General features: G+C 40.5%; 1 protein-coding gene across 5 annotated transcripts in view; it reads right to left on the bottom strand.

The window, feature by feature from the left end:
- Positions 1-23,112, bottom strand: part of cdk14 (cyclin dependent kinase 14) — a 520,407-nt gene that overhangs the window by 288,802 nt on the left and 208,493 nt on the right. For all 5 annotated transcript variants that reach the window (XM_078417377.1, XM_078417369.1, XM_078417397.1 and 2 more), the window contains one exon: positions 12,159-12,221. In XM_078417377.1, the coding sequence (XP_078273503.1) occupies positions 12,159-12,221 (63 nt within the window). The remainder of the gene's footprint in view (positions 1-12,158; positions 12,222-23,112) is intronic.

Here is a 23,112-nt window from a genome sequence, read left to right as displayed (position 1 = left end):
TCTTATGGTTTAAAGCAATGTGGAAATGAAATGCCATTTAATTCTAACAGCATTTGTACCACCCAATGAGAGTCTCATTTTCTAATCTTCCCTCTCCACCATCTGTAAAAAAGGCCCTTAATTTGGCATGACATTCATTTACGGGTAATACACCTGCTTGCTCCCTGGCCTGTGAATGAAAAATAGAAATTTGTTTAACTGCTATGAGGGCCAATTAGCATATCAACTGCATCAGGGAAAAGGTTGTTCCATTCCAGCACCCACTCTGCCATTTCATTATATGCCCCATCTGCCAAATGTTCCAGTCATTATGTGGGCTTATAGCATGGTGCAACTCTTAGAGCTCCAGGCAATAAAGGAACCATGAATAACAGAAACACACAAGCTGTTAAATGTGTATTCATAAGGGTCAAATATGTTCTAATTCCAAATTGCATTATAACGTTCATTTATTATGAAAAATACAAATTTTAATCCTGAAAAGTTAAAACAGAAGGTTACGCTGAATTGGACACGATGAAAGATTAAGTTGTGGATAACCCGAAAATATCTAATACAAGTTTTACAGTAGTTTGTCATCAGTTCAGATCTCTCACTGTAATTATGTATTGAAATCTCTATGTTAGATTGCTCTGAATCCAACAGATATATTGAATTCTATCAGCTTTCAACCCATGGATTGTACACAATGAGAAGGCACAGACGATAACTAGGTGACAAGATAGCCATCCATCAACCTTATAGATAAAGAATATTTAAGCAAGGATATAGATAATGAACGGTGTTTAAACAGAATTTTCAGAATATCTTTCAGGTTTACCATCACCCTCTGGCGCTCCAGAGAATACAATCCAAGTGTGTCAAGATTCTCCATAGAGCTACTTTTATAAAGCTGCAACATGATTTCCAATCTCTGATACTCATTGCCCGGCCAACAAAGGCAAGCATACTATACACCTGCTTTACCACTCTGTTTATTTGTATTGCTACTTTTGGGGGACTATGGAGTTGGACTATGGAGCCAAAGATCCCTCTGTACATCAATGGTGTCAAGACATAAATGAATGCATTCCATTTATAAAATGACAGCTTCAAAATGTGTCTGGAAAGGCCATTCAAGAAGCAAATAAAATCCAAAATAGACTGGATTCATGCTTGGTCAGATATAACTTCCCATCAAAGTTGTTCAGCTCAGAAGGCAGTGGAGCTAAGCACTCTGCACAGAAGCAATTTGCAATCTTGAACAACAGGTTTTTTTTAAACCTCAAACTGTGAAGAGTAGTGCCTGTTTATATCAGCTCTCGTTTAGTTTAGTTTAGAGATGCAGTGCAGAAACAGGCCCTTTGGCCCACCGAGTCTGTGCTGATTAGCAATCCTCGCACACTAACACTATCCTACACACACAAGGGACAATTTACAATTTTTACCAAGTCAATTAGCCCACAAACCACTACGCTTTTGGAGTGTGGGAGTAAACCAGAGATCTTGGAGAAAACCCATGCAGGTCACGGGAGGAACGTACAAACTCCATGCAGACAGTACTCGTAATCAGGATCAAGCCCGGGTCTCTGGCACTGTAAAGCAGTAACTCTACTGCTGTGCCACCATGCTGCAGCTCAAATTATGCCTTTCATATCCTTTACTTGAAAAATACGGTCAATATTCGAAAGCAATTTTAATTGCTTTTTTAATTCAAGTTCAAGGCCAATGAGCCAAAAGCCTTTTTGACCACCCTATCTACCTGTGATTCCACTTTCAACAAACTATGGACCCGTACCCCTGGATGATCCTTCATAATGCAATTCTAATTCAAGTTCATAAAATGTATTTGAGTTAATGCGCTTATGGCACAAAGCATCATGTTGACTAATAGCATTGTAATTTCATGTTTTCTTTTGAGTGTTGCTGCTTCGGGAATGATTAATATTCTAAGCTCTTAGTCTCCTGTGCATCTGTTTTTTGTTGTAAATGAAAAGCGAAGGTGTTCTGCAACTTAACACCTGGAGAAAGACAGCAATCAACTGAGGATCACTCTCAGGGGCTGGGAGGTTTAAATAACCTGAAGCATGGAATTGATTTCAGATATTTTAGATAACTCATAATAGTACCATGTTACTTAAGAGGACTTGTGAAACCACAAAGAGAGAGCTGACATTCCCAATTTAGAGTCAGAGTAAGGCAGCGCGGAAACAGGCTCGTCTTCCACGGCCACTTATCCTTCCTTACTGAACCATTCCAGCCACTTATTCATCATGCTGTCAAGAGTTCAGGACATGCACGTCCCTGTTAAATGAAGGGCAAGGCAGGCAAATGTAAGGAAGCCTGAATGAAGAGGGAAATTACAGCTTTGGTCAAGAGTAAGATGGAGACATGGGCAGATATAGGCAGCTGGGATCAAGCGTATTCCTGGAGGAGTTTCGAGAACTAAGGAGTAAGCTAAGAAAGGAAATCAGAAGGGCAAGAAGTGGACAGGAGATAGCTCTGGCAGATAGTATTAAGTATAATCCCAAGAGATTTTATAAGCACATAAAGGGAAAACAGGTAACTGGTAACAAAAAATCTGTGGTCAGATAGCTACTAAAGAGCACATTCTGAGGGATAGGATATACAAGCACTTAGATGAACACGGGGTGATTAGGGATAGTCAGCATGGTTTTGTACATGGGAGGGCAAATCTGATTTTGAGGATGTGACCAAAAAGGTTGATGAAGGCAGAGCTGTAGACGTTGTATACATGGGTTTTAGTGAGACATTCAACAAGATTCCGCATGGTAGGCTGTTCCGGAAGGTTAGATCCCATGGATAGCATGCAGAACAAGTATTTCACTGTATGTTCGTACACCTGACAAGAAAGAAATAATTGAACCATTGAATTCTCTAGACTGCTTCCTCCAAAATCAACAAACCACTCTATCTCAGTGCTGTCCTGGCCTGCAGTTCCACTTACATTTGATCACATTTGGAACTTACATGAATTTTCTCCTTTTTAGTAAAAGCAAACTCCTGGTGGATCTCAGCGAGTCAGGCAGTATCTGTGGAGGGAAATTGATGCTTCGGATTTGGGAACCTTTCTCCGGTAGTTCCCATGAGAGTTTATTCACCTGAAATACTGGTTATTTCTCCCTCCACAAATAGTGTCTGACCTACTGGCCATGCCACATGTTGTGTGTTTATTTTGTACTTCAAACCACCATGGATGTCTTCTGGCATCACAAATAAGAAAACTGTGGGTTCCACACTGTGGGATTTCAACATGTCAGTCACAATTTTTTTTCTTAAAACATTAAAAGTATGTTTTGCAATGTTCATACATCAAGTCAGATTTAGCTGTTTGGGTACACAAACTTTGAATTTCAGATTATTTTTCCAAAAAAGATTTTTTAGCCAATCCATCTTAATAATACTTGTGTCATTTGAAATTTGAAAATTTGAAATTCTTACTCATATTCACAGCACCGGCTCCTTGGTTAATAGACATCTTTCCTTCCACTACTTTTTGAATCTGGCCTTGTACGCAACAGAATGCCACCATTCATTGACCATCATTGTAGAGGTCACAGATTACATTAACTTCCATATGCCAGTGGACTTATTATCAAGTTAGAATTGTACAGCACAGAAACAGGATCTTCGGCCCAACACATCCATGCCAAATTTACGGGAATCCCATTTGCCCACATTAGGTCTCCATTCTGTTATGCCTAGCCTATTCAGGTGCCTATCTACATTCCTTTTAAACTTTGTTCATTTTTACTGCCTCCACCAGAACACTGCGTGTTCCAGATATCAACAAACCTTATGCAAAACATTCCCCTCCGATCCCCCTTGATATTCCTCCCTCTCATTTAAAGCTATGCCCTCTTGTTTTTTGGCATCCCTTCAACGGGAACAAGATTCTGGCTATCTACCCCTATCAAATTTATCCCTCTTTATCAGATCATCTCCTTTACTTAAGCCCAGCCTATCAAATTTCACCTCATGACCAAAGTCTTCCAGTCCAGACTAGTCCACCTGGTGTGTGTCCCATCTCCAAACTGTGTTAAAATTACTATTCTCTGACTTAGAATGTTATTCAGGTTCAATTACTATGCCTTAGCCATAGCTCTGTTGATAATGTTCTTATGGTTTAAGTAACTTTCTGGGTTGATGTCTTGCTCCAGAGGTTTGAGCACAATAACTAAGCTGACCGTCCAATGTGGTAATGAGTGAAAACTACATTGTCAAAAGTTTGACATTCACACAAGACCTTGCATCAAGGCCAAACTGCCTCTTCAAGTGACGGCAGAAGATTTTAAAGCATTATTCTGAAAGCAAGAAAGTGACCCCTGGAATCCTGGTTGATTTGATTCACCAACCATTCACATTGTAGTTTAAAAGACCTTGTTGTATAGAATTGGATGCTATGTGGCCCCCGGTGCAACAGAAGTGATAAATCAAAAAATCTTAATTGGCCTTAAAGTGCTTTCAGCTTCTGAAAAGACATGACAGGTGTGATATAAATATAAATCTTTTCTTTCTGCAGGGTGATAATTTAGTCTATCATGCCCTAATCATTCGAACATGGTGCAGTCACACATTGGCCTGGAAAAATCAATAAAAGGGAAAAGTCTCTGACGTACATTCAGAATAAATTTCTGCCGACTTCTCCTGGTCTCTGAGGCAATCAAGCAATGTCTTGAAAGGACAATGACATTTGTTCAACACCTGCAGACATCAATTATAATGGGCTTTCAGATTTGGTTTCTCCCACCACCTCCACCATCTTCCACGTCTGCTCCAGGCGAAAATAATGGTCATCACTCAGCATTTCAACACTGCAAGTGGCAACATCAGAAATTTAAACAAATCCATTTGCAAGTATAGTTGTTAAAAAAAAGTGCCGTTAGGCTTTGTTGTTAAGAAGACAACAAATTAATATAGTGCAACTTATCCTTGGAAAATTGTAAAACCAGAAGAAAATTTATTTTTGAAGCCATGATTGAAAATAATAAAATGTACCTTTTGTACACACCTGACTGAAAAGGGATAATGTATAAAAATACATTAACTTGATTCCCTCCTGCTAACTTTGTACAAAGCTGCCACAACAGCAGCAAAATGAACATTTCAAAAATAAATGGACTAATTTTTGTTTCATAAGTAAATAGAGCAATGTTGGCCAGATAGCAGATCAAGAGGAAATTCAAAATTGCTTGGGAAATGCTTGACAAAGATTTTAAAAGGTGAAGCAAACTAATTAGCCCAAACAATTTATCCGACTTTCCAGGTTTTGTGTCGTTTATCCAAGCAACTTTTTCAGAGCAGTTAATCAATAAGCTTTGGGTCAGTTCACAAAGATAGATTTATATCACTATCACTGCAGCTGCTTCCATGATGATAATCAAAATTTCCTTCCAATCTCTGTGACATTGGCAAACAACATAATCGCCAAAAGATCTCCCAACACTTTGCTATCTGGATCACTGTGTCATTTGATGTATTAATGTGCACCAGTGGCACAGTGATGCTCAAAACAGCCAAAAATATAATGCTGGAGGGACAAGATAATGCTGGAGGAAAATATAATGTTGGAAGGAAATATAATGCTGGTGGGTCAAGCAGCAATTGTGGAGAGAAAGGGATGTTTCAGGACTGAGGATGTGGAAGGAAGATAACCAGGACATAGAGGTGCAAATGAGGGGTTACACAGAGGCAGGTAGGTGGAAAGAGGTTAATTGGGGGACGGTGGGCAGATGGAGCCAGGTAGAGGAGGACAAAGTCTGGCGGGAAATAAGTAGTCCAGATTCATCCAAAAAAAGGCAGGTGAGAAGAGAGGAGGAAAAAATTCAACACAGAGGCTGGAAGCCGATAAGTACATTTACACGTGGCCCATATCCTTCCAAATCCTTCCTACCCATGTGTAAATGTTAAAATTGTACCCACATCAACCACCTTTCCTCACAATTATGCACTTTGGTTTTTGTTCCTGTACTCAATGACCTGACTGATGAAGGCAAGCATGCCAAACACGTTTTTCACCATTGTGTTCCCCTGGATTGTCACTTTCAGAGAACCATACACCTGCACTCCAAACACAAAATGCTGGAGTAACTCTGCGGGGCAGGCAGCATCTCTGGAGAGAAAGAATGGGTGACGTTTCGGGTCAAGACCCTTCTTCAGACCCGAAACGTCACCCGTTCCTTCTCTCCAGAGATGCTGCCTGTCCCGCTGAGTTACCCCAGCATTTTGTGTCTACCTTCGATTTAAACCAGCATCTGCAGTTCTTTTTGACACATCTGCATGATTAGATCTCTTGGTTCCACCACACTCATCAGGGTTCTACCATTTATTGTGTAAGCTTTGGCCTGGTTTGACATAACAAAGTGCAAGACATCACACTTGTTAGAATTTTGGATCCAGACCATTTTGTAAATTTAGATATCCTCCCTCACTCTCCACAATACCACTAATTTTGGCATCATCTGCAAATTTATTAAAAATATTAACTGCATTGCCCTCTACACTCTTACTCTACACCCTTACTCCAGATACAGTCTTGACCTAAAATGGCAACCAGTCCCATGACTCCACAGATGCTGCTTGACTACTTAGGGGCGGGTGCAGCAGTAGAGTTGCTGCCTTACAGCACGTGCAGCGCCACAGACCCGGGTTCGATCCCAACTACGGGTGCTGCCTGTATGCGTCCATACGTTCTCCCCGTGGCCACATGGATTTTCTCCAAGATCTTCGGTTTCCTCCCATACTCCAAAGATGCACAGGTTTGTGGTCAATTGGCTTGGTACAAGTGTAAATTGTCCCTAGTGTGTGTACGATAGTGCTAATGTGCAAGGATTGCTGGTCGGCGCGGACTTGGTGGGCCAAAGGGCCTGTTTCCACGCTGTATTTCTAAACTAAACAAAATTACTGGAGTTTCCCCATTAGTTTGAATTTTGCTGCAGATGCTAGCATTTTCAGCCTTTTGTATTTAATGAAGGAGGAGCTTGCACTGGGGGTGATACAGGAATTATTCACCAGGTTAATTCCCCTGGTCTGAAGGGATTACTATGCAAAGAAATGTCCAACAGGTTGTAGTTAGGAAAAAAGAGAGGTGATCATACTGAAACATGTATGATTCACAGGGTGAGCACTGAGAGAGCAGGTCTCCATAGTGCAGTTATCTGGAAATAGAAATTGGCCATTTCCGAAGGAGATGAGGATTTTGTCTGGCAACGGCTGTAACTCAGCAATTTTCTACTGTTGCAAATTTTGGTGATGGAATTATCAAATATATGCAGGTTGGAGATTAACGGGCATTCAAACTACGATTCGCCCAACATTAGGAACATTTTTCCTGCATCTAGCTTGTTCAGTCCTTTTATAATTTTATATGTCTCTATAAGATCCCCTCTCATCCTTCTAAACTCTAGTGAATACAAGCCTAGTCTTTTCAATCTTTCCTCATATGACAGTCCTGGCATCCCAGGAATCAATCTCGGAAAACCTGATCTGAAACATTTCTGCATATTCAGACAACTAAATATCTTTTTAAATTTTCAGATCAGGTTTTATAACTTTTTCTTTAACAAAATAATATGCATGGTATCTGATACGATAAACTACACACATACAGAAACCAACTTGAGGCCTACCTGACTTCACCTCACCACCGATACTAAACTCACGGTGTGTTGCTGGAGGTGCCATCCTTCAGAACAGTTATTAAATCCACTCTTCCAAAGATTTTTTAAGGTTTTCTTCAGCTATCACGATGCACTGTTGCCCTAGCCACAACCTACCCCTCAACCAACACCAAATTGTAGGGAATTGCTCCATACAGCTTGCTACATTTCCCTTTTTAAACACTTAAAAGTAGTGCATTATTTTGAGGATATCAGAATTGCTCTATTATTTAACATAGAACACAGAAAATTACTGCGCAGGGAATAGGCCCTTTGGTCCACAATGTTCGCGCTGAACATGGTGCCAAAACTAATCCTTATCTGCCTGCACATAATTCATATCCCTCCATTCCCTGCATATCCATGTGCCTATCGAAAAGACTCTTAAATGACACTATAGTATCTGCCTCCACCACCATCCCCAGCAGCAAACTCCAGGCACCCTCCACCCTCTGTGTAAAAAACTTGCCCTGTACCTCTATTTTAAATTTTGCCCTTGTCTCCTTAATGCTATGACCTTCAGTAATTTATTTTTCCATCCGGGAAAAACAGTTCTGACTGCCTGCTCCATCAATGCCTCATTTGTTCCCTCCGAAAAATCCAGAAACAAATGTTTCTGTCAAACACGCGCTCAATATAAAGTACATAATTGTAGATTATTCAGATAATATAAAATTTGTGTAGTCTACTCAGGATATTTGGCACGAGAATAAGAAATTGTTAAATTAATCAAAAAAAATCCTTAATCATCGTAGGGCTGAGTTTAATGTTCAAAATATTTGAATTAATAGATTTGGAATTAGGTTATAGATAATAATTATACAGACATTTATAATTGTTACTAGACCAAGTGGACCCGTTGGGTCCATTCCTCGTAGAGGGGGAACAGCGAAGGGGAGAGGGTGTGACTGAGTGAGCCCTGGATCCAAAGCCTCTCCTGTATTGGTGCAGCACCCTCAATCCCCCTTATCCCCCCTCCTCCCACCCCCACTTGGTCCTCCCCTGCCCCCACCCCCCAAGCCTTGCCTCCACCCCCATTCCCTCCTCCCCACCCCTAATCCCCACTCCCCTCCCCTGAAAAAATATAAATATGCACAAACAAATACATACACATACACATTCACACACATCTGTGCATGCTCGTGCGCATGTGCGTGTGTGTGTGTGTGTGTGTATGAGCTGCCAGAGGAGGTAGTTGAGGCAGGTACAATAACAACATTTAAAAGACACCAACATTTAAAAGACACCTAATATCTACATGTTTCCTAACATGTAGATATTAGGTACATGTTAGGAAATGCTTTGAAGCTAAATGGCCAAATGCAGGCAAATGGGACTAAGTTAGATGGGCCATCATGGTTGGCATGGAAGAGCTGGGCTGACAGGCCTGTTTCCATGATGTATTACTCTGTGACTCTGAGCTTGCTTCAGAACCTTGCATTTCTTTTCTCTCCACATATCTCCAGCCTGTATTTGAACTGAAATTTTGTGCTGTCAAGAAACTTGCAACCATTGCAGCTAAACTAAACTAAACATTAATTTGCCAAGAGATAGAAAGAACATTATAAAGAGCTAGGGATTGACATGGATTCAAGTATTTCTATCAGAGGATAAGCTGTAAATTCATGAAGATAGAGAAATTGTGTTGTTTTCTGAATAGCTCATGTCTCTTGGCCTGTCTACAATTACTATCCATGGCAAATTACTGATTAGTTTAGATGAGAGATGCAACGTGGTAACTGGCCCTTTAGGCCACCAAGTCCGCACTGACCAACGATCACCCCTACACTAGTTCTATGGTGTTCCTTCCCCAACTATAAGCTGCCTTGCTGGATCAGCTTTGTGTAAAGATACACATGCCATTAGCTGTAAATTTCCACCTTTACACTTATTCATTACGTTATTTCAAAGCAAAACAATCATCACCTCAGATTTGCTAAATCAAACCAGCAGTAAATTAATATTCAAGTCGTTATTTTCAACTTTCTGTCCTACTTCTCTCACCCATGTACCTGCGCAATTCTGTGAGCAAACACTCCATTATTTACGGGAAATACTTGCATAATTTCAACCCTTGTCATTGCAGCAAAAACAAAAAAATAACACCGCAATTTCCTCCACATTATAAAAAGAATCATAAATGCATTACTGGGGCCATTTAAATATTTTAAAATCGCATTTTGACTTCAGTCAATGAAATGAAATATGAAGATGAGCAAATGTCATCAGCAACAGGTTCCCTTCTGCCCAGCTGTCACATTCTAATATTATATTTGTTCATGTGTGACAGTCATAACCAATCACTCAAGTCACAGGAAGATGAATCTTTGGCAGCTCTATCAGCAAATCTGCCTCCCTTGGGGCTTCTACTATCTTCAGCAAACAAAAATACAAGTCAATGCAGAACTGGTCTTGGAACTTCCCATGGAAAGCACAAAGCAATGACAAACTGTTGTAGATTTCCCCAGATGAGGGGGGATCTTATTGAAACATATAAGATAATTAGGGGATTGGACACATTAGAGGCAGGAAACATGTTCCCAATGTTGGGGGAGTCCAGAACAAGGGGCCACAGTTTAAGAATAAGGGGTAGGCCATTTAGAACGGAGATGAGGAAGAACTTTTTCAGTCAGAGAGTGGTGAAGGTGTGGAATTCTCTGCCTCAGAAGGCAGTGGAGGCCAGTTCGTTGGATGCTTTCAAGAGAGAGCTGGATAGAGCTCTTAAGGATAGCGGAGTGAGGGGGTATGGGGAGAAGGCAGGAACGGGGTACTGATTGAGAGTGATCAGCCATGATCGCATTGAATGGCGGTGCTGGCTCGAAGGGCTGAATGGCCTACTCCTGCACCTATTGTCTATTGTCTATTATCTCAACAGCTGCTGCCTGCCAGAAGAAAATGCATAAAATTGCAGTCTCCATCTTTAGAAAAGGAACATCATAAGATAATAAGTGATTAGAGCAGAATTAGGCCATACAGACCATCAAGTCTACTCCGCCATTCAATCATGGCTGATCTATCTCTCCCTCCTAACCCCATTCTTCTGCCTTCTCCCCATAACGCCTGACACCCGTACCCCAACATGAGGCCAATCATGGACAATAATCACACTGCTGTCGTTTTTTTCTTTCTAATTCCCCCTCCATCTTCTCATTCTGGATACTCATATAATATAAGAAACACTTCTGATAACCCGGTATCAATTGTAACTGCATTCTCAATTATCCTTCTATGTTCTGTAAACCATACAATGTTAATGGCAATATTGTAGAACAGAAGGCAGGAACTGAGGTGCAGTGAGGAGTGTATGAGAAACATACAAATTAAGAACAGGAATATGTTCCTTTGGCTTATGTACCTTCACCCAAAGGCCTCTGTTCTACAACACTCCCAAAGGCCCTGCTATTTAAAGAGCAAGTCCTACCCTGGTTTATTTTTACCAAAATGCAATTTAAAATAATCCAGTGTGCATTCTGTGCATTAAAACAAAGACAAATATAATCCAGCCATTTACCACCCTTCCAGGCACTTATTAATCATCAGCAAACTGAAGAAAGGTATTGTTGACAGTGCAATCACATAACACTTACTCACCTGCTCACTGATGCTTAGCTTTAATTTTGTCAGGACCAAATCAGTTCCATTGCTCACTCAATTCTTTGTCCAAACATGAACAAAATCGAGGGGGAATTAAGAACCAGAGGACATTGGTTTAAGGCGAGGAGGGGGGGGGGAAAGATTTAATAGGAACCTGCGGGGAAACTTTTTCACACAAAGTGTGGTGGCTGTATGGACCAATGTGCTGGAGGAGGTAGTCACCCATTCATTCTCTCCCGAGATGCTGCCTGACCTGCTGAGTTACTCCAGCATTTTGTGAATAAATCGATTTGTACCAGCATCTGCAGTTATTTTCTTATACTAGTTGAGACAGGTACTATCTCAAAGTTTAAGAAACATTTGGACAGGTACATGGATAGGACAGGTTTGGAGGGATATGGGCTAAATGCAGGCAGGTGGGACTGGTGTAGATGGGACATGTTGGTCATTGTGGGCAAGTTGGGCCGAGGGGCCTGTTTCCACACTGTATGACGCTAAATAACTTAATTTCATAGATGACATAAAACTGAGCATTGTTCAAATCAAAGACGATTTACCAAATGGCCTAAAGTCTCCGTTAAAACTTTACTACGTACCTCATTAACTGATCCCACTGAAAGTATGAGTGAACTCAATAGATCTCAGTATCCAAGGGATACGAGAAAACAAAACTCTCAAACCCAAACACTATCCAATTAATACTGTTCAAACAGCATGTGAATTTTAATACTGGTACACTCTATGTGAAGTAACCTACCACACACTGCCAAGTTTTACAAATAATTAACGGTCAGCTGGACAAGTTCCGGGATCAACAGTATGTCTATGGAGCCATATCCCAGCTGGAACAAACCTTTAGCATGAGATTGTCACTGGTCCTGGCCCGTTAAGTAGTATGTTTCTTACCTTCACATTATCTGGAAGAAGCCCTCCTGGATGTTTATCCATGTACTGGCATAAATCTGTATGCTAGACAATGAAGAGAAGAAAGGGCAATTATTTTACACGTATTAGGTTTTGATAACTTAGCATTTTCAACTTAGGTTACATGTGATTTGGCATAATTATTTGACCAGTTTTGAGCCTCTATGGTTACATTGGATATATATATTATATATATATTCATCAGCATATACACATTTTCAGCAAGTGTACACCTTTCTAAAATCATGAAGCTTAACAAGTAGTCTTTCTTGTGCACTACAGAATTAATTTATGAAAATTGTCTTTATTTGGAAATTGAGTCATAGAGTGGTGCAATGTGGAAACAAGCTCTTTGGCCCAACTTGCCTACACTGGCCAACATGTCCCAGCTACACTAGTCCCACCTGCCTGCGCTTGGTCCATATCCCTCCAAACTTGTCCTATCCATGTACCTGTCTAAATGTTTCTTAAACGTTGGGGTAGTCCTAACCTCAACCACCTCCTCTGGCAGCTTGTTCCATACACCTACCACCCTTTGTGTGAAAACATTACCCCTCAGATTCCTAGTAAATCTTATCCCCTTCACTTAAACCCATGTCTTCTGGTCCTCGATTCACCTACTCTGCGCAAGACTTTGTGCATCTGTCCGATCTATTCCTCTCATGATTTTATACACCTCTATAAGATCACCCCTCATCCTCCTGTGCTCCAAGGAATAGAGTCCCAGCATAGTCAACCTCCCTATGGCTCAGACACTCTAATCCTGGCAACATCCTTGTAAATCTTCTCTGTGCCCTTTCCAGCTTGACCACATCTTTCCTATAACATGGAGCCCAGAACTGAACACAATACTATAAATCTGGTCTCACCAACATCTTATACAACTGCAACATGACCTCCCAACCTCTGTAATCAATACTCTAACTGATGAAGGCCAATGTGCCAAAGGCCTTTTTGACCACCTTATCTACCATATATAGATGGAATGCCTTAATGCAACAATTACAGACAAAGCATCCAGTTCCATCATTCTACATATTATACACAACATTTACATGTGCCCTGGTGTACGCACCTGATATTAGTATGTAAGTTACACTATTGGCATTTAAAACATATGCATATAACGAAAAAAAGACACAGATGGCTGGAGTAACTCAGCACAATGAGGAGACATGGGTGAGTGGTTCCATCAATGACAGCAATGGGGGAACTACATTTACTAAGGAAAGTGGACACCTCTGATATCCTCCAATGGAAAGCCATTTACTGTGTTTTTTAAAAATAAAGCAGCATCTACAGTTCCTTGTTTCTTTAAATATATAAAGAAATGCGGTTACAGAGTCAGGTTATTGATAAAAGCGTACGTACAGCTCATTCAATAAATGTCCAACATATCCAGGTCACTGCTTGGTGAGCATGCAGATATAATAAAGTTCTAATTCACCGACTGGCAATTACACCAAAAACACTGCAGCAGCACAACCTGTGGAGTGTCCGAGCATCACAAATGGCTTTTGTACATGTGTGTATCCAGAAATGGCTGCAGAGTTCCCTCCACATAATAGAGATTGATAGCCTTATTAATGACTGATCCACCGTTTTGATTAAAATCTTTCCCAGGCTAACATTACAGTAAAAACAACTGTACCATAAAAATTCATAACCATGACCTTGGGGGGGGGGGGGGGGGGGGGGTAAATAAGCTATCCAGTCCATCCCACCGTTACCATGCAGCATCAGATTCATAACCCTACAGGTCATGATTGCTCAAGAACACATCCACATATAGCAAGCGTGTTTTGAATGTTTGCGCCTCCATGATCCTTTCTCTGGTATAGAGTTCCAGACCCCCACCACCTTCTATGTGAAATCCATTTCCTTGTATATTTTCACTTTTATTTTGTGCAGGTATAAACTGTAAATGCTGGTTCAAACCGAAGATATGGAATTCCCTCTAATTCTTCTATCTAAGCTCTATGGTTTCTGGCCTATCTTTTAACAGAAAATGGTCCTTCCTTTTTAATCTATCTGGGTCATTCATAAATTTAAACATCTGTTAAGTTACCCTCCGATCTCCTCAGTTTTGAAGAAAATAACTCCAATTCATCCAATCTTTCCTTGTTGCTACAACTTCCAACCTTGGCATCATTTTCCTAAATGTCCACGGTATCCTGCGATTATATCTTCTCTGTAATCTGACTAGGACTGCGTGCAGTGCTCAAGCTATGGTGAACCTAATCTATACTCAATTTCCCCTTAAACCTTGCAATCTTTTTTGCCTTCTTAATTTGTTCAGACAGCTCACCTATACATTCCTGCAGTCTAAAGCAGTTCACACAATCAACCCAAGGTCAAATCTGAATTGTTAATGTTCATTACACAAAGCGAGGGACTGAGTACGAACCTGTATGGAACTCCACTAGCAATGGCCTTCTATTCATGTAAATAATCAATTACGATGAGCCTTTGTTTCCTACCACTGAGCTAATATTGGATCCAATTTCCCACTCTTCCTTGAATCCGATGGATATTTACAACTTGACCTGCCTCTCAGGTGAGAGCTCGTCAATAACTTTACTAAAATCCATGTAGACTATGTCAAATACACAGACCCAATTAACTCTCCAAGTCTCCTTCTCCAAACGTTCAATCAAGTTACTCAGATATGTTCTTTCTTTAAGAAATCTTTCTCTGACAGTCCTTTATTAATTGGCAACATTTTAAATGACCAGAAATGGTGCAAAAGAGTGGCAAGGCTTTGCATGTTGCTCCTTCACTATATATAGTGTGTACTCTATGAGCTCCATGTTAACAAAGAATTTCATGGCATTTGATGTATATGGCAATAAACTGATCTGAATCTGAATAAAGCATTATACCCTTTCCCAGAATGGATTCCAATATGTTTTCCATTGCCAAAGTTAACTAACAGCTTTCTAATTACTTGGCTTATCTCCTCTTCTCTTTTAAAGGAGCAGCATGATGCTTGCAGATCCCCAGTCCTTTGGCCTACTCCTGTGTTGTACTGTTCTATGTCAAGAAATATATTCTAGGAAAGGGGGACATTGTGGGGGCAAAGCCCCCACAATGTCCCCCTTTCCTAGAATATATTTCATCTGAATCTTGTGCTCGACCCTATTTCTTGACATAGAACAGTACAACGCAGGAGTAGGCCCTCGTCTTCCTTTGAATGCATGTCATCAGTGTCAATGTGGACCATAACCTATGGCTGCTCACTCTTCCCTCAGATTGCCTTGAGAACGCCCGGAGATAGTCTTGACCCTAGCATCAGGAAAACAATCGTGGAGTCTCGCCATTAAATAAATGCCCGCTCAAAGAAAATTTCCATTCCCTGTTAATTTTCCCTGCACACTATTTTCTCCATTTTCTTATTATATCCCCCCCCCCCCCCCCCAGATTCCACCACTCATTGGCATAATAGGAGACATGTGCAGTAGTCAATTTGCCTAACTATAAAATCAAATTTAACCGGCAAAGAAATATTCGGGAAATGCAAGCCCTGAAGTTAAAGTGATTTGAGTTTTTTTGTTTTGGAGTTCCCTAATGTAGCATTAATTTCCATGTATGCAGTTGGAATACAAATGAACTATATTCAACTTCATATGTGATTAATAGACACTAGATTTTCTCAATACAAATGGGGTATACAATTTCACTTTTATTTTGTGCAGGAATAAACTGTAAATGCTGGTTTAAACCGAAGATTCGGAATCAAGGGATATGGGGAGAAAGCAGGAACAGGGTACTGAATGGCGGTGCTGGCTCGAAGGGACGAATGCCCTACTCCTGCACCTATTTTCTATGTTTCTGTTTCTAAAAAGCTGGAGTAACTCAGCTGGTCAGACAGCATCTCTGTAGAAAAGGAATAGGTGACGTTTCAGGTTGAGACCCTTCTTCAGACTGAGCTCATTTTAATTAATTTAATTAATTCACTTTTATTATAATTTAATGGTTTTCATTTGAAACGCAAAGTCAAATTCAAAATTTTCAGATAATTTGCTTTTTCTGTCTGCATCAGAACTGGCCAGTTGGTCTGCATCGTTTTCCCATCCACAACATTAACCCAGTTTTATTCTCTCTCAACTGACCTGCCAAACTGCTGGGCACTTTCAACATTATTCTTTTGGTTTCAGGTTTTAGCAACAACTCTGATCTGCATTTCACAGTGTCTACAATTTGGCAGTTTGTTCTCTTCCATTTACTAACTTCCCACTTTAATCTAACAACCAGACCGCTAAGCAGGTAGAGTATTCTTAATAACCTTGGCCTCATACGAACAGTCATTTTCTTTGTTCTCTCCATCCCTCCACTTATCTGCACATGTTTCTCTATAATTGTAACACTTTAACACTATAGACATATAGACATATACCATCTATAGACACTATAGACATCTGAAGAAGGATCTCGACCCAAAACGTCACCCATTCCTTCTCTCCAGAGATGCTACTTGTCCCGCAGAGTTACTCCAGCATTTTGCGATTATTTTCGGTTTAAACCAGCATCTGCAGGTACTTCCTACAGATACTTTAACACTATAGTGTTATAGTGCTTTTCTCCTTGCACTACCAGGTGTGCTTGTGTATAGCTTGATCCTACTCATGTATTGTATGACTTGACTGCAGAACACGCGATAGTTTTCATTATATCTTGGTACATGGCAATAATGCACCAATACCTGAGATACAAGGAACTGCAGATGCTGGTTTATTTTAAAAAAAGGACACAAAGTGCTGGAGTAACTCAGAGGGTCAGGCAGCATTTCGGGAGAACAATGAAAGGCGACATTTCAGGTTGGGAAAGACACTTTATGTCTCTTTTTAATCCTAATCCCTACCTTCTTTCCAAATTCAAATTCATTTAGTCACTTTCCCAGTTGTGACCGAGTATTTGACTTGAAGCATTATCTTTTTCTCCTTCCATAAATAGTGGCTGACTGTTTTTACTTTGGAATCCTACAATCTGCAGCATTTTGTTTTATTTTTCACTTTAAAAAAAAATGTGAACAAATAATAAAAACATTTTTCACAAATAAAATAATTCAAATTAATTTTCATTTAATGGTTTCAAGGTTAAATCAGAACTGAACCCAAACAAAAAAAGTTTTTTTCCCCCTCTTCCCCTCACACACACACACAGATTGCTGAATGTTTCAGGCAGTAGTGATTGTGAGGTGACTTGATGATACATTTCTCAAAATGAATAATGCCACTTTGTCATCATAGAGCAAATAGCATTTTATTATGCAATAGTTTCACATGCATGACATGCACAATAATATCATTAAAATATATTAATTAGTGGTCTATTGCTTCTATTACTTCCATAATTACATGTCAAAAGTTAATATAAGAGAGCTCATTACATGCTATTTGTTTGCTAAACTGCTATGTTACTGAAAATGTAAAAAACATTATGTAACATTTAAAAAAAGAAATATATCAAGATTTTGGTAAACGTAAAAGGCACATATCATTAATAATCTTAATCACCACATGTTTTTGGCATATATTATACGCACGTGCCTTTTAAAGGTTATGAAGGTTATCAATTAATCTTACTACTGACATAAAATATTGATAAGCTGTCCTAAATTTTGCTGGGCTATTACCTTTCAGGAAAGTTTACATGGACATGATTAATTTTTTCACCAAGAAAAGCATTAAAACAAAAGGTGGAAGGCATGTAAAGGTCCCCAGCACTGGAGAAAACACAGAAAAGTAGTGATTTGGAGCTTTTAAAATAGGCACCCATGATGTCTATAGATATCCTAGAGGTAGAAATAAATCTGAAAAACTAGTTTAAATTAAACTAGAAGGACAGGTCAAAAATAAGCAGGTCTCAAACCAACAGTCGCCATATTTAGGACTAATATCAGGAAGGTTTTGCTCACAAGTGTGATCATATGACTCGAGGTTCTACAATGGAAGAAATTATTTTACCAACCAAATGGGTGTTGCAATGAGAAGGTAGATATTTCCATGTGAGCAAAATCCAATTATAAGAACGATCATTCTCTATGGTAACTTGCCTAACTCAAGCAAAATAGCAAAGGTGGCAACCTTGAGTATAAGACATTCCACAAATGTTCTTGTTAGATACCAACAACCCTTTCTCACTCTGCATTCATTTTACTTACAAGTAGGTCCTTAAATAAAATACTCATACAACATTAGGTGAGTTTGCAACTTGTTTCTACATCTTCTGCCAATGCACATACCAAGCTCCTGGCAGTCTGATGTGCTCACACCACAAGGATGCTGTGCATGCTCATGTAGGCCGATACATCTCAGCTTTTTCACAGGTTACTAAGATTACTGTTACTGTATCCCAGAACTATGCATATCAATTTCCAAATTTATTCTGAATAAGTGTACACTGATTTACATCATGGCTTTCTGCAAATATTTGCCAATTGTTAAAGCAGCTCTCATAACAAGATCCAATCAACAATAGATTCTTCCACCTCTCAACAAGGAGGCCAAACAGTCCACTCTAGTCCATGTTTTTCAATAACCTTCACGATCAACCAGGTCTCAAATGAGAATGATATATGCCTGTGTAGGAAAATAACTGCAGATGCTGGTACAAATCAAAGGCATCACAAAATGCTGGAGTAACTCAGCAGGTCAGGCAGCATTTAGGAGAGAGGGAATGGTTGACGTTTCGGGGCGAGACTCTTCTTCAGACTGATGTCAGGGGGGCGGAACAAAGAAAGGATATAGGTGGAGACAGGAAGACAGTGGGAGAACTGGGAAGGGGAGGGGGGGAGGGGGGGGGAGGGGGGAAAGAGAGAGACAGAGGAACTATCTAAAGTTAGAGAAGTCAATGTTCATACCGTTGGGCTGCAAGCTGCACAAGCAAAATATGAGGTGCTGTTCCTCCAATTTCTGGTAGGCCTCACTATGGCACTGGAGGAGGCCCATGACAGAAAGGTCAGACTGGGAGTTGGAGGGGGAGTTGAATTGCTCAGCCACCGGGAGATCAGGTTGGTTAAGGTGGACTGAGCGAAGGTGTTGAGCGAAACGATCGCCGAGCCTGCGTTCGGTCTCGCCGATGTAGAGAAATTGACATCTAGAACAGCGGATACAATAGATGAGGTTGGAGGAGGTGCAGGTGAACCTCTGCTCACCTGGAAAGACTGTTTGGGTCCTTGGATGGAGTTGAGGGGGGAGGTAAAGGGACTGGTGTTGCATCTCCTGCGGTTGCAGGGGAAAGTGCCCGGGGATGGGGTGGTTTGGTTAGGAAGGGACGAGTGGGCCAGGAAGTTACAGAGGGAACGGTCTCTGCGGAACGCAGAAAGGGGAGGAGATGGGAAGATGCGCCAGTAGTAGGGTCCCGTTGGAGGTGACGGAAATATTGGAGGATGATTTGTTGGATACACAGGCTGATGGGGTGGAAGGTGAGGACAAGGGGGATTCTGTCCTTGTTACAAATGGGGGGTGGGGGAGCAAGAGCGGAGCTGCGGGATATAGAGGATGCTCTAGTGAGAGCCTCATCTATAATGGGAGAGGAGAAGCCCCGTTTCCTGAAGAATGAGGATATCTCTGATGCTGATACATGTCTGCATATGTCTCCTTGTCAAAAAACTGGTCACAATGTTTCTGCATATGAGATGATGTTTAAGTAAAGTATGAATTATTATGTGTAAGAAGGAACCGCAGATGCTGTTTTACACTGAAGATAGACAAAATGTTGGAGTAACTCAGCAGGACAGACAGCATCTCTGGAGAGAAGGAATGGGTGAATTGTTATTGCTAGTGACCAATTTAACCATTTTGTGTGAGTGTGGTACATTTTTGGTTTGCCTTCCTCTGCAAACAGAGCATATGACATATGTGCACAGTCAGAGAGTTGTGAATCTGTGGAATTCTCTGCCTCAGAAGGCAGTGGAGGCCAATTCTCTGAATGCATTCAAGAGAGAGCTGGATAGAGCTCTTAAGGATAGCGGAGTCAGGGGGTATGGGGAGAAGGCAGGAACGGGGTACTAATTGAGAATGATCAGCCATGATCACATTGAATGGCGGTGCTGGCTCGAAGGGCCGAATGGCCTCCGTCTGCAACTATTGTCTATTGTCTATTATATGGTTATTACCCAAACTATTAAGTTCCCGTATTCAATGTGCAAGCTCATGATGATTTAACATAGTTTCAATGTATAATTAATGAAGGGCATAACAAATGTTCAATTTCTTCAGACCTCTCTTCCTCTACACCCCCCCCAATTAATTTTGATCTTATGGTGAGGTTTGGAGGGATGCAGGCCAAATGCAGGCAGGTGTGTCTAGTGTAGTGAGGGCATCTTGGTCTGAAGGGCCTGTTTTTGTGCTGTATGACTCTGAATTTCAGAGATAGGTCAGAAGGTGCCTGATGGGGCAGGTGAGTTGCTATCCTAATCCCGCAAATCACCCAGAGAGGGGCAGCCAGCCAGCAATGGTCACTACCACATCAACTAATCCCACAGAAAAGCACCAGCACTTTTGACCAAATTCATAGCTGCTTTATTTATATCAAGTGATTTAGCTGAATCTGATAATAGCTTCAAACACCACACAGATTGTGTGGAGCAGACAAGATGACATACAGTTGATTGAAGTCTACCCTCATATCATTTCCAGGAATCTAGGCCATATGTCACGGTGACTTTCAAGTATTGAGTTGGTGGATCACAGGAGGATGCAATCACCACAGCAACCTCCATCATACCACATACTCTGGCGGATCAGCCATCAGTCAGGGCACCAGAAGCTCCAGATGCGAGTGGAGGACGTGGTGCAGCAGGATTAGTTGATGTCAAAGGTGATATATCCATTCTCAGATGCATTTTTTGAGCTTTAAGACAAATTGCCTGACCCAGCAGTGAATATATCTACTCTATCACGGTGTATCACAGAATCCCTGCACCATTCACAATGTCTGCCCTTATATGTTGACCCACTGAGATACTCCAGCTCATTGTGTTCTACTTATAATGTGTCCATTGACATAAACTCAGAACAATAACAATTCACCTTAATTTTAAAAGAGGCAGGTTGACTCTAAATGGCAACACTGATTTTCAAGATTTTCCCAGAATATTTTTCTATTCACAAAAATATGCTAGCGTAAGCCGATTTAAAATGAGTACGATTTAAATGTTAGATTAAATGGAGTGTGACATCATTAGGATAGTAAATATGCAGGCAAACTGTTTTGCAATGGGCAAAGTAATGCTGCAGCAAAAAAAATCAAACATTTCACAGAAAAGAACAACGTGTCCCTTTGAATGCCACAGGTGAATTGTGCTCCATTGTGACTTTCATTCAGAATGTGTTCTCTCGGTTACTTTATTGTCCTGGTTCATTTTCACTGTCCTCTTTGCAGAACATATTTTTTTAAAGACCATCACAAAATCATGGGATGCACATATTAAATGCCATTTTCACAACAGAATCAGATCCAAATCACTCCCCTGTCCAATGTCTGAGTAAAGTACTTTCAATCCAGTTGCTTATAATTCTGTTTAACTACCACTTATAAGGTTCAAATGGGCGAACAGCCTGAAGCTTCCCAATGGGCTACAGAACCTTCTAACCTCATTCCCATCATGAAGACAGTAACATGAAACGCACTTTCAATAAAACCAAGAAGTGCTATTTGGCTTCTGGCAATGACTTCATGGCAACAGTCTCAGTGAAAACCGAGAATGTTGCAGTTTTTTTTCCTGCTTTAGATTTTCTTCCATTAAAATGCACAGATCATTCATGCCCCATCAGTTTCAGTCACTGTTCTACTTTATTTTACTCCCTAACTAACAGATCGCTCCCAAAGGTTCACCACAGCAGCTGTGATTTTATAAGGCTTTTAACAACAAAATGTGCGTTTATCTTCAATTATTTCTCTATTTCAGACATTTTTTATTGTATCGGTGATAATCCATTTAACTTAAATAGCTAGGTCTCGGATATGTAGCATTGATGAAAACTGATTAAAATATTAATCTGAATTTGAATCCTATTTCTGCCAGTATTTCTCCTGACAAAATTTTTCCTGAGGGACTGACTCATTCTGGACTAAAATTTCAAAGGCACTAACTCAGAATCACACTAGAGAGGTCATTCTTCTTTGTCAATACCAAACAGTCAGTGACATTATTTAACCAGAAGATTTCATTGTTGTGAAATATGATTAACATTTAATTTGTAAGAAAAGAAGGCTCCGTGCAGCATTCAAAAGCAAAACTGAACAACAATCTCAAATGAATACTTTGCAAATTAAAAAATTACTTTAGCTCAAAGTTCCAATTTTCTTTCATTTGCACATTGACATGGACATACTAAACAAAACTGTCTGGCTGAAGTTTGGACCACAAGAATGGAAGCATTCAATGGAGCATAAAGCTCCACAGGATGTAATTTGTGTTATCTAGTCTCTCCACAGGCACTGGCATGAAAAATAGCAGCGATGTCAAGTTTCTAATAAAGGACATGAATGGTGCCAACAACAGAATGACAAAATACTTGTAGTTGACCCTCCATGCCCAGAAGGTGTCTGCGAGTCATAGCATAACCTCAACAGTGACTCATCTCAAGCAGTGTTGTGCTGAGACGAGGAATGTCTCAAATCTCCACTAAACCTCTTATTCCTTACCTGTAACCTATGCCTGTCAACTGCTTTAAATGGACAGTACCCAAAAAACGATCTTCGGATCGTTCACCTTGTCATGGTGAAGAGGCTTGCGTGTCCCCATGATTCCGAGAGCGATGCCGTCGGAAGCACTAGCTTCTGGTAGGGCCACCCATGGCGGTAAGGTCGAGGATAAGGGTCCAGACTTAGGCAATTTGTTTGGCGACTGCCGGCGACTGTCAAAGTCATAGCAGATCACCAAACTTTTCTTTTACCCGATGACAATGACCACGACAATGCCGAGTCA

This window comes from Rhinoraja longicauda, chromosome 2, assembly GCF_053455715.1.
Source record: "Rhinoraja longicauda isolate Sanriku21f chromosome 2, sRhiLon1.1, whole genome shotgun sequence".
NCBI classification, from domain to species: domain Eukaryota; kingdom Metazoa; phylum Chordata; class Chondrichthyes; order Rajiformes; family Arhynchobatidae; genus Rhinoraja; species Rhinoraja longicauda.
The sequence above is the reverse complement of the archived record's forward strand: the minus strand, read 5'-3'. Positions and strand labels throughout refer to the sequence as shown.